Genomic DNA, 18,583 nt, shown 5'->3' with positions numbered 1-18,583 from the left:
GTGAGCGCCACAATCAGGACTGCATACGACCGAGGCACACAGGGCCAACACCCGGCATCATGGTGTGGGGAGCGATCTCCTACACTGGCCGTACACCACTGGTGATCGTCGAGGGGACACTGAATAGTGCACGGTACATCCAAACCGTCATCGAACCCATCGTTCTACCATTCCTGGACCGGCAAGGGAATTTGCTGTTCCAACAGGACAATGCACGTCCGCATGTATCCCGTGCCACCCAACGTGCTCTAGAAGGTGTAAGTCAACTACCCTGGCCAGCAAGATCTCCGGATCTGTCCCCCATTGAGCATGTTTGGGACTGGATGAAGCGTCGTCTCACGCGGTCTGCACGTCCAGCACGAACGCTGGTCCAACTGAGGCGCCAGGTGGAAATGGCATGGCAAGCCGTTCCACAGGACTAAATCCAGCATCTCTACGATCGTCTCCATGGGAGAATAGCAGCCTGCATTGCTGCGAAAGGTGGATATACACTGTACTAGTGCCGACATTGTGCATGCTCTGTTGCCTGTGTCTATGTGGCTGTGGTTCTGTTAGTGTGATCATGTGATGTATCTGACCCCAGGAATGTGTCAATAAAGTTTCCCCTTCCTGGGACAATGAATTCACGGTGTTCTTATTTCAATTTCCAGGAGTGTATGATTGTGGTGATCTGTGGCATCTCTGCCGAAAGAGCACAGTGCTGTTGCACGCACAAGTGTTTCGGAGCACGCCATTCATCGTATGTTGTTGAACATTGAGCTCCGTAGCCGACCACCTCTTACGTGTTCACGCGATGACCCAAACACATCCTCAGTTATGACTGCAGTGGGCACGGGACTATCTGGATTCGACAGTAGATCAATGGAAACCTGTCGGCTCTTCTGGTGAATCACATTTTTGCTACACTGAGTCGATGGTCGTCACCAGAGAAGCCGTCATCGAGGTGAACGGCGGCCACAAATGTGCAGCGGGCCTCTGATGCAGGCTGGTGGGAGCAGTGTTTTGCTATAGGAGACATTCTCTTGCGCTTGCATGGAACCTGTGGTAGAATCGAAGACACGCTGACAGCGGCGAACCACCTGTTTGATGTCTTCCACGACGGCTATGTCCATGTATCGGAGCCAGAACCGTGCTACAGTGGCTTAAGGAGCATTATAGTGAACTCACGTTGATGTCTCGGTGACCAAATTCGCCTGATATAAATTTCATGGAACCTTTCTGGATCGCTACTACTACTTAAATTAACTTACGCTAAGGACAACAAGCACACCCATCTCCGAGGGAGGACTCGAACAGCCGACGGGGGTGGGAGGGGGGAGGGGGGGAGGGGAGGGTACAGAGTCGCGCTGTCCGTGACAAGGCGCCTTAAACCACGCGGCTACCCCGCGCGGCTGAGTGTATAGTGAACTTGCTCTAAATCAAAGAGAAAAAAACCACATCTTCTCACCAGTCATACTCTTTTAACCTAGTAGCAGCTTTCTCCGCATAGAGAACACATGATTTGTTCAAGGCAGGTCTCCAGATCTCAGTCGGACAATGGATTCAGAAATCTGCGTCCCAGACCTTAATAGAGACCTTAATTGAGCTCGTGAGTTGCGTTTCCATCTACAAGGAAGGCAGTATTAGTCACATTAGTCATGCTTTGCAAAGAACTGGGGATATTTCATGTATCTAGGTGGCAGACTTCGTTGCTACTTGCCGGATGCACCCCACTCGCTCAATATCTCACATCTCGGATCAGATCTCCTGCCCAATATACTGACTGGACACCGAATTTCAGTGGCCCTGCATACCCCACTAGGGGACTCTACATTCTGAGTAACTGTGTGTTTCAAATTCTTGGCCCCATAATTTCATGGAATTTCCCATATCAAGAGAGAGAGAGAGAGAGAGAGAGAGAGAGAAAGAGAGATAGTAATGATGAAACTATAAACGATGCAGTTTTCTTGCTGTATTTGGTTACATACTAATTCTGTTTTGTCTTTGTTGAAGGTTCGTCATTGGACAGTACGTGACGTTACATGGCGACGTTATCAGCCACGTGAACATAAGCAACGTGGCTGTGGAAGACGGAGGCATATACAGTTGCACAGCGAGCAACAGAGTGGGCGAAGTGACCCATTCTGCCGACATGAGAGTTTATGGTAAGTCAAAGAAAACCATTGTACTGAAAGACGTGTTTCGTTACCAATTAAAATGTATAACGTTTGACGCTAGAAGAACGCTGCAGTGTTCCTTTATTTTATTCTTTTTAATTTCTTTCTTGAGCGGAAATTAAAATTTATTTGGCATTTTCTGCTCTTTATTGAGATGCTGCCACGTGCTGATTTAATTTTCTGGTAGAGAACTAAAACGTTGGGGCGTTAATAAGTAATGCAACACATTTTTTTCTTAGAAAATTTCCATTACAAACTGTGGAATTTGTTGTAGAACCTCGTTGGTTATTCCCGCTTCAACCCCTATAGTTTCATGAAGTTCCGATTGGTGACAGCACTATACGTAGGCTTGAAAATGGCGTCTCCAACGGAGATGCGTTCCAAGCAGAGAATTGTCATTGAGTTTCTTTTGTGGAAAGCCAGAACATCGCTGATATTCATAGGCGGTTGTAGAATGTCTACGGAGACCAGACACTGAACAAAAGCATGGTGAGTCGTTGAGCGGGCCTTCTGTCATCATTGCAGCAAGGTCGCACAAACCTGTCAGATCTCCCGAGTTGGAATGTGCGGACACTCAATCGAGGTCATTGACGGATCACAAACACTACTCAACTGGACGTCAATGTTGATAGTGCTGACTCAGACACACTCATACACCAGTTAGGGTACTGAAACGTGTATGCCCGGATCACGTACCTTCCGACTTCTGTCCGTTTGGCCCCTACACGATGCACTGCGTGGGAAGGAGTAGGTGGATGATGGAGACGTTGTTGATGCTGCAAGACGTTGGCTCTGACGTCGACTAGTTGAGTGGTACCATGCGGGCATACGGGCCTTCTCAGTAATGTGGCGCACGGCCGTCGCATTGAACGGAAGTTATGTTGAAAAATAGGGTTTTGTAGCCAAAAGAGTGGGGAATAATATGGTGTACAGGAATCCTAAATAAAACCAACCTGCTTTCAGAAAATATGAGTTGCTTTACTTATTGAAGGTCCCTCGTAAATTGCTGGTTCCTATCATAGCATAGCATAGTATAATACTGTCATTGACGCACTGGCGGTGTGTGCTCCTGCGCAGTCCTGCATAAAATAATGATAGGCCTATTAATTATTTATTGGTTCTCTGGAAACAAGACTGCGGTGTATTGTTGACGTTCCTTTCAGAAGTTAGGGTCAGGAGAATAATCTCAGTTCAGTTAGTTGTGTTGCAGCAACTGTGTTACGCACTCCTGTTTTCATACACTAAACAGCCGAAGAAACTGGTACACGTGCCTGCACACAGAAGCGCCGCAACACGACGTGGCATGGACTCGACTAATGTCTGAAGTAGTGCTGGAGGAAATTCACACCATGAATACTGCACAGCTGTACATAGACCCGTACGAGTACAAGGGGTGGAGATCTTTTCTGAAAGCACGTTCCAAGGCATCCCAGATCTGCTCAATAATGTTCATGTCTGGGGAGTTTGGTGGCCAACGGAAGTGTTTAATCTCAGAAGAGTGTTGCTGGAGCCACTCTGTAGCAATTCTGGGCGTGTGGGGTGTCACATTGTCCTGCGGGAATTTTTCAAGTCCTCTGGAATGCACAATGGACATGAATGGATGCAGATGATCAAACAGGATGCTGCAGTCATTGGACTGTGCGGCTGGTCCCGGCGGAGGTTCGAGTCCTCCCTCGGGCATGGGTGTGTGTGTTTGTCCTTAGGGTAATTTAGGTTAAGTAGTGTGTAAGCTTACGGACTGATGATGTTAGCAGTTAAGTCCCATAAGATTTCACACACATTTGAACACAAACAGTATGCTTACGTACGTACACTACTGGACATTAAAATTGCTACACTAAGAAGAAATGCAGATGATAAACGGGTATTCATTGGACAAATATATTATACTGGAACTGACATGTGATTACATTTCACGCAGCTTGGGTGCATAGATCCTGAGAAATTAGTACCCAGAACAACCACCTCTGGTCTTAATAACGTCCTTGACACGCCTGGGCATTGAGTCAAACAGAGCTTGGATGGCGTGTACAGGTACAGCTGCTCATGCAGCTTCAACACGATACCACAGTTCATCAAGAGTAGTGACTAGCGTATTGTGACGAGTCAGTAGCTCGGCCACCATTGACCAGACGTTTTAAGTTGGTGAGAGATCTGTAGAATGTGCTGGCCAGGGCAGCAGTCGAACATTTTCTGTATCCAGAAAGGCCCGAACAGGACCTGCAACATGCGGTCGTGCATTATTCTGCTGAAATGTAGGGTTTCGCAGGGATCGAATGAAGGGTAGAGCCACGGGTCGTAACACATCTGAATGTAACGTCCACTGTTCGAAGTGCCGTCAGTGGGAACAAGAGGTGACCGAGACGTGTAACCAATGGCACCCCATACCATTACGCCGGGTGATACGCCAGAGTGGCGATGACGAATACACGCTTCCAATGTGCTTTCACCGCGATGTCGCCAGACACGGATGCGACCATCATGATGCTGTAAACAGAACGGATTCATCCGATAAAATGACGTTTTGCCATTCGTGCACCCAGGTTCGTCGTTGAGTACACCATCGAAGGCGCTCCTGTCTGTGATGCAGCGTCAAGGGTAACCGCAGCCACGGTCTCCGAGCTGGTAGTCCATGCTGCTGCAAACGTCGTCGAACTGTTCGTGCAGATGGTTGTTGTCTTGCAAACGTCCCCATCTGTTGACTCAGGGATCGAGACGTGGCTGCACGATCCGTTACAGCCATGCGGATAAGATGCCTTTCATCTCGACTGCTAGTGATACGAGACCGTTGGGATCCAGCACGGCGTTCCGTATTACCCTCCTGAACCCACCGATTCCATATTCTGCTAACAGTCATTGGATCTCGACCAACTCGAGTAGCAATGTCGCGATACGATAAACCGAAATCGCTACAGGCTACAAATCGACCTTTATCAAAGTCGTAAGCGTGATGGTACGCATTTCTCCTCTTAAACGAGGCATCACAACGTTTCATCAGGCAAGGCCGGTCAACTGCTGTTTGTGTATGAGAAATCGGTTGGAAACGTTCCTCATGTCAGCACGTTGTAGGTATCGCCACCGGCGCCAACCTTGTGTGAATGCTCTGAAAAGCTAATCATTTGCATATCATAGAATTTTCTTCCTGTCGGTTAAATTTCGCGTCGGTAGCACGTCATCTTCGTGGTGTAGCAATTTTAATGGCCAGTAGTGTATTATCTGTCAGAGTCGTATCTAGACGTTTCAGGGGTCCCATAACACTCCAACTACAGACGCCCCACACCACCACAGAGCCTCCTCGAGCTTGAAGAGCCCCCTGCATTCACGAAGTTGTCTCTATACCCGTACACGTCCATCCGCTCGATACAATTTGAAACGGGCCTTCGGCTCCGGAAGCCCATATCGATGATGTTTCGTTGAATGGTTCGCAAGCTGACACTTGTTGATGGCCCATCACTGAAATCTGCAGAAATTTGCGGAAGGGTTGCACTTCTGTCACGTTCAACGATTCCCTTCAGTCGTCGTTGGTCCCGTTCTTGCAGGATTTTTTTTTTCCGGCCGCAGCGATGTCGGAGATTTGATGTTTCTCCAGATTCCTGATATTCACTGTACACTCGTGAAATGATCATACGAGAAAATCCCCAGATCATCGCTACCTCGCTCGTGCGCCGACTATAGCACCACGTTAAAACTCACTTAAGTCTTGATAACTTGCCATAGTAGCAGCATCTACCTATCTAACAACTGCGTCAGGCACTTTTTGTCTTATATAGGCCTTGCCGACCGCAGCGCCATATCCAAATTCAAATGGTTCAAATGGCTCTGAGCGCTATGGGACTTAACATCTGAGGTCATCAGTCGCCTAGACTTAGAACTACTTAAACTTAAACCTAAGGACATCACACACATCCATGCCCCAGGTGGGATTCGAACCTGCGACCGTAGCGGTGGCGCGGTTCCAGACTGTAGCGCCTAGAACCGCTCAGCCACAACGGTCAACAAATCGTGCTTAATTGGTGAGCAGTATGTACTAGGGGCCGGTTTTTCGTGCGGCACCTTATATTACTCGTATTTCACTGCGATTAGCCACATAACGCTTCAGTTGGCTAAACGAGAGGTTTTGTAGAATCACGAAAATTACTTCTACAAGTGTGTGAGAATTCTGTAATGAATAAAAACTCTGTACTCCAGGGGTGAGGCAAGTGCCCCCTCTTGGAGCGTTCGATCTTCAGTCACCTATGCTACTAATTTTCAATTTTTCATAAGAACCATATACCATGCACAAATGAACGGTGAACGAGTAAAAATGAACGGTTCCCAAAAAAGAGCGATCACTAGTGAACTAGTTCCCAAGAATGAACGAGTTTGTCCATCTCTACTCACCACACCTCCAACGACAACTGTCCAACATAAACTTGTCACTACGTTTACATTAGTCACATCTTTCGAAAGACGAAAACCAAATTTCGGAAACCGTTTTTCGCTGTCGTGTTTACATATTAAGATCTGAAGCGGATTTGCAAGCCCAGTTAAATATGGCGTCTGGAAAACAGATGTTCCAGTTTCTGATTTAGAGAGAACCGCCGCAACATCTCTTCACTTATATATTAGAGGTAGACAGCTGCATGCTCAGTCTAATGTTTCTCCTTTTGCTTCATTGCACAATATGTCACTTCGTCCATATTAGTCGAATGTTTTAAAAACAAGACGTAGTCTGACAGCCCAAGCAGGTTTCAAAATCCGCACGGGATAGCCGCGCGGTATGAGGCGTCTTGTCACGGTCCGCGCTGCTCCCCCGGTCGGAGGTCCGAAAAAATGGTTCAAATGGCTCTGAGCACTATGGAACTTAACTTCTGGGGTCATCAATCCCCTAGAACTTAGAACTACTTAAACCTAACTAACCTAAGGACATCACACACATCAATCCCCGAGGCAGGATTCGAACCTGCGACCGTAGCGGTCGCGCGGTTCCAGACTGTAGCGCCTAGAACCGCTCGGCCGCTCCGGCCGGGAGGTTCGAGTCCTCCCTCGGGCATGGACGTGTGTGTCGTCCTTAGCGTAAGTTAAATTTAGATTAACTAGTGTGTATGCTTGGAGACCGCTGACATCAGCAGTGTGGTCCCATAAGACCGAGCGCGGTGGCGCAGTGGTTAGCACACTGCACTCGCATTCGGGAGGACGACGGTTCAATCTAGTCTCCGGCCATCCTGATTTAGGTTTTCTGTGATTTCCCTAAATCGCTTCAGGCAAATGCCGGGATGGTTCCTTTGAAAGGGCACGGCCGATTTCCTTCACCATCCTTCCCTCACCCGAGCTTGCGCTCCGTCTCTAATGACCTCGTTGTCGACGGGACGTTAAACACTAATCTCCACCTCCTCCTCTGTCCCATAAGACCTTACCACAAATTTCCAAAAATTTCCATGTTTCAAAAACGGTTGTGCGTTTACATGGGAGCGAAGATCGATTTGGAAGTGGGAAATCGGCAGCTGGAAACGGATTTGGAGAATCGATTTTGAAGTGCTTACATGACTAACGAGAAGCGCTATTAGTAAATCGGTTTGTGTAATCTGGTTTTGCGAGAGCATGCAAACATCCACTATGTTTACATGAGGCATCCAAAACTGGATTTCGTAAACCGATTTCACAATACTGTTTCTGGTTGGTCACGTAAACACTCCAAAATCGACCCTGGAAATCCGTACCTAGCTGCCGGTTTTCCACTTCTACAGTCGATTTTCGATTGTAATATTTAAGTGAAGAGAAACGGTGATTGTACTGACTAAATCAGAAATTGCAGCTGTTTTCCAAACGCCATATTTAACTGGGCTACAAAATCCGTTTCAAACCTTAACATGTAAACGCGACAGCGGAAAACGGTATCTGAAATTCGGTTTTCGCCTTTCTGAATTTGTGTCGCATGTAACCATAGTGATAGATTAGATTAGATTAGATTTACTTTCATTCCAATTGATCCGTAGTGAGGAGGTCCTCCAGGATGTAGAACATGTCAGAAAACGGAAGCACGCGCACCTCTTCAGGTCGGCAAGGTTCATGGTTTGTGGGGATGGGGGAAAAATTTTGCTATACAGGGTGAAAAGTATTTAAACCGACAAACTCTGGGAGGTTATAGGGGACATCAAAGCAAATATTTTTCCCTAATGTCATTTTTTCCTATGAGGAGTATTTAAACCAGTAGAGGAAGATTTGCCTGGCGGCAAATTAATTAAACCAACAAACACTCTTCCATTCTTTTTATGACGAAGAGACAACACATTAACACAACCCGGTTTCAATTACAGTAGATTTTCAAAAATGCCTCCATTGACACGTAAACAAAGGTTACACCGTCGGATCGTGTTCTGTCTGACACGGGCAAAAACCCCAGGAGTATCCTGAATTGTTCCTGCTGCTGCTACTATCCGGGCGACCAGATCCTCTTCTGATGCAATAGAAGTTGCGTAAACAAGGTTGCGCATCTCTCCACACGCAAAAAAGTCCAGAGGAGACATATCTGGGGATCGACCAGGCCATGGTACAGGACCACTTCTACCAATCCACGTTTCTGGGAACCGTCGGTCCAGGAATCGACCCATACGACGACTGAAATGTGCCGGCGCCCTGTCATGTTGGAACCACATGCGTTGTCTTGTAGGGAGCGGGACGTCTTCCAGCAATTCTGTCAATGCTCTGGCGAGAAAATTGTAATAGTGCCTGCCATTTAATGGCCTAGGTAGCAGATACGGCCCAATTAAACAGTCCCCAACAACACCGACCCACGCATTAAGGAAGACTCGCACTTGATGAGCGCTAGTAACTGTGGCATGTGGGTTATACTCACTCCAGACATGTGAATTGTGCATGTTGAAGACACCATCATGCCCGAACCTTGTTTCATCGGTAAGCAACAGAGGATGGAAATGTAGGATGCATTTCACACTGTTTCAGGTATCACTGCGAAAACTGTGCTCTGGGTGGATAATCAACTGGTTCCAGGTTGTGGACACGCTGTAAGTGAAATGGACGTAACAATTGCTCTCGAAGGACTGTTCTTACATTCGTCTGATTGGTCCCCATGTTACGTGCAATTGTACGAGTGCTGATTGAAGGATCCCGCTCCACATGCTGCAAGACAGCTTCCTCAAATTGCAGCGTTCTTACCGTGCGACGGCATCCCTGTCCAGGTAATCTGCTAAATGACCAGGTACACAGCAGCAAAGGTCGTATGATGCGGGTGCGGCGATTAGGATATGGTTGTTGATAAACCCGCTGTGAAACTTGTCCGTTGTGAGGCGCTACGTAGTACGCACCAACCATATCAGTGTACTCACTCCAAGTGTATCGCTCCATTAGTAAACAGAGACAATGCACTACTACACTGGTGGACAGCAGTTGCCTACAACTGAAGATCGTAATACGGCCTCTAACAACTAAAGAGCGTAATACGGCCTCCACCGGTTTAAATAATCCTCATAGGAAAAAATGACATTAGGGAAAAATATTTGTTTTGTAGTCCCCTACAACCTCCCAGAGTTTGTCAGTTTAAATACTTTTCACCCTGTAGAAACGGAATAAAGTGCAGCAAAGTTTTAGAAGTTTTAAATATTGCTTCTGGTGAGTCAGCTATGAGTAAAACAAGAGTTATCGAGTGCTACATAAGCTTTGCGGAAGGCTGAGAAGATTTTGAAGATATCGAGAAGGAGCGACCTGGCCGCCCCTGCATATCATCAACCGTGGAACTGGAGAAAAGGGAAAAAAATGATTAAGAAGAATTGCCGAGTCACAATCACAGAAGTTTCTGATGATATTGCTATATCAATTCGCTCATGCCATGTAAACAACGATGCAGAACTTCTGAAACGTGTCATATATCAGGTAATGAAACTTGAATTGACGGATATGACTTCGAAACTATAAGAATCAATCGTCCCAGAGGAATAGCTCGACAATTGCGGTGAATCGTGAACATTACGCTCACTGTGTTCTTCGATAATGACATAGTTCTTGCTGCACAATAAGAAACACCACTTCAATGCTGTACTTGCCCAAAAATAAAGAAAACGTTAAGGGCCGTCGTTTCACATATTAAAAACGTATCGCAGGAAGACCTAAAAACTATCATGGAGATCGAGATACAAAAGCGTTTCAGGGATTAGAAAAAACGATGGCACATGTGTATAATATATAATGAGGACTATATTGAAGGGAATGACATTAATACACACGAAAAAATCAAAATTCTTTAAAAAATCTGTTTTTTTTAATCACCTCGTAGACTATGTAGAAACCATAAATCTTCTATCAAAAATTTGTTCGTGTCAGATTTGTTATCGGAAGCAGGTATAGTAAACTTACGAATGGATGCCCTACGTACTTGGTTTCGTGGAACTGTGAAAGTAACGAACAAATGTATCCCTATGTATTTGTTACTAAAACTAACAGTATTCGCTACAAACGTATCGTTTTACTCGTTGCTTTCGTCATCGACGGTATCGTAAAACTTTTATGGAGTCCAGTCGTTTTCATACGCTTACATCTTGGTATTTTGGTGTATTTTTTATACTTGAATACGTTTACCGGGTTTGATAATAGTAATAACGAAAAACAGTAAGTTGTAAATTATTTAATGTGGAAGTTAAAGACAAATTTTTACAAAGGTAAGCTACTACATATATATTTTAAGTAGCTGTTAAGGGGAAATGTAAAAAATGTTCTCAATTCTTCAGTCAACTAAATAAACTAAAAAAAAAATTCTCTGCTTCATTTCAAAGTAGGATCCAAATTATGACCTTATATAAAAAAAATTTCATTATACTTTAACTCAGACTTTGGAACCTTGGAAGAAGTCAGTCAAAGCAATACACATCAATCTCGGTATGGCGAACTGCGTGTCCACGACTGTTACTTCAGTGGGAAGTCATTTTTCAATAATCAACATATGTAATCTATATAACAACAGTCAATCAGAAAATGTACATAGTGTCAGAATTGTTTCTTACAGAAACCTTTGGTTGAGGTTTAAAAATAAAAATATTTCGAAGCATTTCGGATTCAGGAAACTTCGCCTATGTGACAATGTCTGACATGATTTTTTTACAATGCCCTTTCTGTCATCACTGAAGTAGCCATGGCAGAATTTGTTTTCCTTCTTAGCATGCAGTTCAGTGTAAGGAGTGTAAAGGACACTCGTACTTATTTGATAACTTTTCTTCCATATACTGCCTCATCGATATTATGCTGGTAACAGGTGATGTCACAGAGACAGACGTTACCTTCAAATGAGATTATTCCCAGTCTGCCCGCATCTCGTGGTCGTGCGGTAGCGTTCTCGCTTCCCACGCCCGGGTTCGATTCCCGGTGGGATCAGGGATTTTCTCTGCCTCGTGATGGCTGGGTGTTGTGTGATGTCTTTAGGTTAGTTAGGTTTAAGTAGTTCTAAGTTCTAGGGGACTGATGACCATAGATGTTAAGTCCCATAGTGCTCAGAGCCATTTTTTTTCTTCCCAGTCTGAGTCCTCTTCATCAAAAGGAATGGGCGATACTATCTCAAAGTCAACTCTATTTCAAGTGGTGACGTTCAATGAATATTTTTTCTAATGCAGTTTTTAATGAAATTTTGGTGTAGTTGAAAGCAGATTCGTCTTTAAAAGCAAGCCTCTTAAAGCCTGGATCTAATAGGGCTGCTTTCGAGAGGACTGAGTGTCTAGCCCGGTTTTTAAATCGGTAATTAAATTTCGTATTTAACTTAAAGCAGTAAGTTTTTTGGTATTTCTGTACTTAAATTGATGTATAAATTCGCAAATATCCCCTCTATACTATCGGTGGCTGCTAGCACCTTTGAAACAGACCCTTGCGTTTGCGGGGACATTTCTTCTATGAACTGCTTTAAAAGGCTTTGAGGGTATACGGAATGAGTTTTTCGATGAAAAAATCGATTTTTGGGTAAATGCATTTTCGAAAAATTTAGACTCTCCCGTTTAATACCATGTATAAAATATTTGGATGACGTGAATAGAACTATTTTAAATAATTTTTCAAAATAATTTCGACACACGATGTTCCGCACCTTGTATATGAGACGCGAAATATACCTGATATAGACAGCCTTGCCAGAGATATAACTGAGCACAAGAGAGTTAGCTTTTCTGTTGGCTACACTGCTAGACAGTTGACAATAGATTCTGCACCATTTGTATTGTTTCCTTTGTGAGTACATCCATATCATTGTTGTGAAAGTCGTATGTGGAGAAGTCATTGAGTTTTCTTTCCTTCAACATGCCAAGACCTAGTCTGAAGGTATTTAGAAAGCGTGTACATTGGCGCAAGAAAGTAAAGTGTACTAAAAATTCGTCTGATTCATCTTCATCAGTATCTGATGTCCCAGTAGCGACTAACCTCAACACTGGTAGTGATACATTGAGTGATGCTGTTGCCACTACACCAGAAAGTGCTTCAAGAAGAAAACTAGCTGGAATTGAAGAAGAATACAAGAAACTAAATGCTGGGACTACAAAATATGAGGTAATTAACGTCTCTTTATTATCAGACGTTTTGGAGAACAATGTATGCTGCAAACAATGTGGAAAATGTGGTGTTTCATTGAAAACAAACTTACATGTAGGACTTGCTTGTGAATTAGAGTTGATGTGCAGTTATTGCAAACACAGTGTTACTTTCTTCAATTCCTCACATGTTACTGCAGATACAGGTAAACTATATGATATAAACATTAGACTGGTTTATGGATTATGGTGTATAGGAAAGGGCAGGGCTGCATGTGTCATGTTGTGTGGTGTGATGAACCTCCCTCCTCCACCTTCAAAATTTAACAAACACATAATTGCAGTAGGCTCTGTTGTAGAAGATGTGGCACAGGAAAACATGAAAGATGCATCAACAGTCAGTAAAATGGTACAACGTTAGATACATAAATTATCTTGGAGATGGTGACTCAAAGGCTTTCAAAGAAATTGAGGGACTGAGACCCTATGGTAACGATGTGAAAATTTCCAAACAGGAGTGTGTTGGCCATGTTCAGAAAAGGATGGGATCAAGACTTCGACGGCTCAAGGATAGCATGAAAGGCAAGAAATTGAGCGATGGAAAAACTTTAGATGGGAAAAATAGACTGACAGATGCTACAATAGATCATATTCAGAAGTGCTATGGTCTAGCAATAAGACAGAATACAACAGATGCAGAATTAATGGGAAAAGCAGTCTGGGCTCTGTTTTTTCATACAGCTTCAAACAATGAGAATCCTCAACATGGGCTATGTCCAAAAGGAGACGATAGTTGGTGCAAGTACAACAGAGGCAAGGTAACTAAGAAACAATACAATCACCCTCATCACCTGCCACCTGACATAATGGATGAAATAAAACCAATATTCCGAGACTTCGCAGATATTAGTCTACTAAAGAAATGCCTTCATGGCCGGACTCAAAATCCAAATGAGTGTGTGAACCACGTGATATGGAATAGACTACCTAAAACTGTAGAATGAGATTTTCACTCTGCAGCGGAGTGTGCGCTGATATGAAACTTCCTGGCAGATTAAAACTGTGTGCCCGACCGAGACTCGAACTCGGGACCTTTGCCTTTCGCGGGCAAGTGCTCTACCAACTGAGCTACCGAAGCACGACTCACGGCCGGTACTCACAGCTTTACTTCTGCCAGTACCTCGTCTCCTACCTTCCAAACTTTACAGAAGCTCTCCTGCGAACCTTGCAGAACTAGCACTCCTGAAAGAAAGGATATTGCGGAGACATGGCTTAGCCACAGCCTGGGGGATGTTTCCAGAATGAGATTTTCACTCTGCAGCGGAGTGTGCGCTGATATGAAACTTCCTGGCAGATTAAAACTGTGTGCCCGACTGAGACTCGAACTCGGGACCTTTGCCTTTCGCGGGCAAGTGCTCTACCAACTGAGCTACCGAAGCACGACTCACGGCCGGTACTCACAGCTTTACTTCTGCCAGTACCTCGTCTCCTACCTTCCTAACTTTACAGAAGCTCTCCTGCGAACCTTGCAGAACTAGCACTCCTGAAAGAAAGGATATTGCGGAGACATGGCTTAGCCACAGCCTGGGGGATGTTTCCAGAATGAGATTTTCACTCTGCAGCGGAGTGTGCGCTGATATGAAACTTCCTGGCAGATTAAAACTGTGTGCCCGACCGAGACTCGAACTCGGGACCTTTGCCTTTCGCGGGCAAGTGCTCTACCAACTGAGCTACCGAAGCACGACTCACGGCCAGTACTCACAGCTTTACTTCTGCCAGTACCTCGTCTCCTACCTTCCAAACTTTACAGAAGCTCTCCTGCGAACCTTGCAGAACTAGCACTCCTGAAAGAAAGGATATTGCGGAGACATGGCTTAGCTACAGCCTGGGGGATGTTTCCAGAATGAGATTTTCACTCTGCAGCGGAGTGTGCGCTGATATGAAACTTCCTGGCAGATTAAAACTGTGTGCCCGACCGAGACTCGAACTCGGGACCTTTGCCTTTCGCGGGCAAGTGCTCTACCAACTGAGCTACCGAAGCACGACTCACGGCCGGTACTCACAGCTTTACTTCTGCCAGTACCTCGTCTCCTACCTTCCAAACTTTACAGAAGCTCTCCTGCGAACCTTGCAGAACTAGCACTCCTGAAAGAAAGGATATTGCGGAGACATGGCTTAGCCACAGCCTGGGGGATGTTTCCAGAATGAGATTTTCACTCTGCAGCGGAGTGTGCGCTGATATGAAACTTCCTGGCAGATTAAAACTGTGTGCCCGACCGAGACTCGAACTCGGGACCTTTGCCTTTCGCGGGCAAGTGCTCTACCAACTGAGCTACCGAAGCACGACTCACGGCCGGTACTCACAGCTTTACTTCTGCCAGTACCTCGTCTCCTACCTTCCAAACTTTACAGAAGCTCTCCTGCGAACCTTGCAGAACTAGCACTCCTGAAAGAAAGGATATTGCGGAGACATGGCTTAGCCACAGCCTGGGGGATGTTTCCAGAATGAGATTTTCACTCTGCAGCGGAGTGTGCGCTGATATGAAACTTCCTGGCAGATTAAAACTGTGTGCCCGACCGAGACTCGAACTCGGGACCTTTGCCTTTCGCGGGCAAGTGCTCTACCAACTGAGCTACCGAAGCACGACTCACGGCCGGTACTCACAGCTTTACTTCTGCCAGTACCTCGTCTCCTACCTTCCAAACTTTACAGAAGCTCTCCTGCGAACCTTGCAGAACTAGCACTCCTGAAAGAAAGGATATTGCGGAGACATGGCTTAGCCACAGCCTGGGGGATGTTTCCAGAATGAGATTTTCACTCTGCAGCGGAGTGTGCGCTGATATGAAACTTCCTGGCAGATTAAAACTGTGTGCCCGACCGAGACTCGAACTCGGGACCTTTGCCTTTCGCGGGCAAGTGCTCTACCAACTGAGCTACCGAAGCACGACTCACGGCCGGTACTCACAGCTTTACTTCTGCCAGTACCTCGTCTCCTACCTTCCAAACTTTACAGAAGCTCTCCTGCGAACCTTGCAGAACTAGCACTCCTGAAAGAAAGGATATTGCGGAGACATGGCTTAGCCACAGCCTGGGGGATGTTTCCAGAATGAGATTTTCACTCTGCAGCGGAGTGTGCGCTGATATGAAACTTCCTGGCAGATTAAAACTGTGTGCCCGACCGAGACTCGAACTCGGGACCTTTGCCTTTCGCGGGCAAGTGCTCTACCAACTGAGCTACCGAAGCACGACTCACGGCCGGTACTCACAGCTTTACTTCTGCCAGTACCTCGTCTCCTACCTTCCAAACTTTACAGAAGCTCTCCTGCGAACCTTGCAGAACTAGCACTCCTGGAAGAAAGGATATTGCGGAGACATGGCTTAGCCACAGCCTGGGGGATGTTTCCAGAATGAGATTTTCACTCTGCAGCGGAGTGTGCGCTGATATGAAACTTCCTGGCAGATTAAAACTGTGTGCCCGACCGAGACTCGAACTCGGGACCTTTGCCTTTCGCGGGCAAGTGCTCTACCAACTGAGCTACCGAAGCACGACTCACGGCCGGTACTCACAGCTTTACTTCTGCCAGTACCTCGTCTCCTACCTTCCAAACTTTACAGAAGCTCTCCTGCGAACCTTGCAGAACTAGCACTCCTGAAAGAAAGGATATTGCGGAGACATGGCTTAGCCACAGCCTGGGGGATGTTTCCAGAATGAGATTTTCACTCTGCAGCGGAGTGTGCGCTGATATGAAACTTCCTGGCAGATTAAAACTGTGTGCCCGACCGAGACTCGAACTCGGGACCTTTGCCTTTCGCGGGCAAGTGCTCTACCAACTGAGCTACCGAAGCACGACTCACGGCCGGTACTCACAGCTTTACTTCTGCCAGTACCTCGTCTCCTACCTTCCAAACTTTACAGAAGCTCTCCTGCGAACCTTGCAGAACTAGCACTCCTGAAAGAAAGGATATTGCGGAGACATGGCTTAGCCACAGCCTGGGGGATGTTTCCAGAATGAGATTTTCACTCTGCAGCGGAGTGTGCGCTGATATGAAACTTCCTGGCAGATTAAAACTGTGTGCCCGACCGAGACTCGAACTCGGGACCTTTGCCTTTCGCGGGCAAGTGCTCTACCAACTGAGCTACCGAAGCACGACTCACGGCCGGTACTCACAGCTTTACTTCTGCCAGTACCTCGTCTCCTACCTTCCAAACTTTACAGAAGCTCTCCTGCGAACCTTGCAGAACTAGCACTCCTGAAAGAAAGGATATTGCGGAGACATGGCTTAGCCAAAGCCTGGGGGATGTTTCCAGAATGAGATTTTCACTCTGCAGCGGAGTGTGCGCTGATATGAAACTTCCTGGCAGATTAAAACTGTGTGCCCGACCGAGACTCGAACTCGGGACCTTTGCCTTTCGCGGGCAAGTGCTCTACCAACTGAGCTACTGAAGCACGACTCACGGCCGCTACTCACAGCTTTACTTCTGCCAGTACCTCGTCTCCTACCTTCCAAACTTTACAGAAGCTCTCCTGCGAACCTTGCAGAACTAGCACTCCTGAAAGAAAGGATATTGCGGAGACATGACTTAGCCACAGCCTGGGGGATGTTTCCAGAATGAGATTTTCACTCTGCAGCGGAGTGTGCGCTGATATGAAACTTCCTGGCAGATTAAAACTGTGTGCCCGACCGAGACTCGAACTCGGGACCTTTGCCTTTCGCGGGCAAGTGCTCTACCAACTGAGCTACCGAAGCACGACTCACGGCCGGTACTCACAGCTTTACTTCTGCCAGTACCTCGTCTCCTACCTTCCAAACTTTACAGAAGCTCTCCTGCGAACCTTGCAGAACTAGCACTCCTGAAAGAAAGGATATTGCGGAGACATGGCTTAGCCACAGCCTGGGGGATGTTTCCAGAATGAGATTTTCACTCTGCAGCGGAGTGTGCGCTGATATGAAACTTCCTGGCAGATTAAAACTGTGTGCCCGACCGAGACTCGAACTCGGGACCTTTGCCTTTCGCGGGCAAGTGCTCTACCAACTGAGCTACCGAAGCACGACTCACGGCCGGTACTCACAGCTTTACTTCTGCCAGTACCTCGTCTCCTACCTTCCAAACTTTACAGAAGCTCTCCTGCGAACCTTGCAGAACTAGCACTCCTGAAAGAAAGGATATTGCGGAGACATGGCTTAGCCACAGCCTGGGGGATGTTTCCAGAATGAGATTTTCACTCTGCAGCGGAGTGTGCGCTGATATGAAACTTCCTGGCAGATTAAAACTGTGTGCCCGACCGAGACTCGAACTCGGGACCTTTGCCTTTCGCGGGCAAGTGCTCTACCAACTGAGCTACCGAAGCACGACTCACGGCCGGTACTCACAGCTTTACTTCTGCCAGTACCTCGTCTCCTACCTTCCAAACTTTACAGAAGCTCTCCTGCGAACCTTGCAGAACTAGCACTCCTGAAAGAAAGGATATTGCGGAGACATGGCTTAGCCACAGCCTGGGGGATGTTTCCAGAATGAGATTTTCACTCTGCAGCGGAGTGTGCGCTGAAATGAAACTTCCTGGCAGATTAAAACTGTGTGCCCGACCGAGACTCGAACTCGGGACCTTTGCCTTTCGCGGGCAAGTGCTCTACCAACTGAGCTACCGAAGCACGACTCACGGCCGGTACTCACAGCTTTACTTCTGCCAGTACCTCGTCTCCTACCTTCCAAACTTTACAGATGCTCTCCTGCGAACCTTGCAGAACTAGCACTCCTGAAAGAAAGGATATTGCGGAGACATGGCTTAGCCAAAGCCTGGGGGATGTTTCCAGAATGAGATTTTCACTCTGCAGCGGAGTGTGCGCTGATATGAAACTTCCTGGCAGATTAAAACTGTGTGCCTGACCGAGACTCGAACTCGGGACCTTTGCCTTTCGCGGGCAAGTGC

At 46.4% G+C, this 18,583-nt stretch overlaps 1 protein-coding gene across 1 annotated transcript in view; it reads left to right on the top strand.

The window, feature by feature from the left end:
- Positions 1 to 1,637: 1,637 nt before the first annotated feature.
- LOC126471275 (Down syndrome cell adhesion molecule-like protein Dscam2) overlaps positions 1,638 to 18,583 on the top strand; it is a 231,816-nt gene continuing 214,870 nt past the window's right edge. Inside the window, exons 1-2 of the mRNA XM_050099393.1 lie at positions 1,638 to 1,675; positions 1,993 to 2,144. Coding sequence (XP_049955350.1) covers positions 1,638 to 1,675; positions 1,993 to 2,144 — 190 coding nt within the window. The remainder of the gene's footprint in view (positions 1,676 to 1,992; positions 2,145 to 18,583) is intronic.

Source organism: Schistocerca serialis, chromosome 3, assembly GCF_023864345.2.
Source record: "Schistocerca serialis cubense isolate TAMUIC-IGC-003099 chromosome 3, iqSchSeri2.2, whole genome shotgun sequence".
Taxonomy (NCBI): domain Eukaryota; kingdom Metazoa; phylum Arthropoda; class Insecta; order Orthoptera; family Acrididae; genus Schistocerca; species Schistocerca serialis.
Note: the sequence above shows the minus strand (reverse complement) of the source record. Positions and strands in the feature narration are given on the sequence as shown.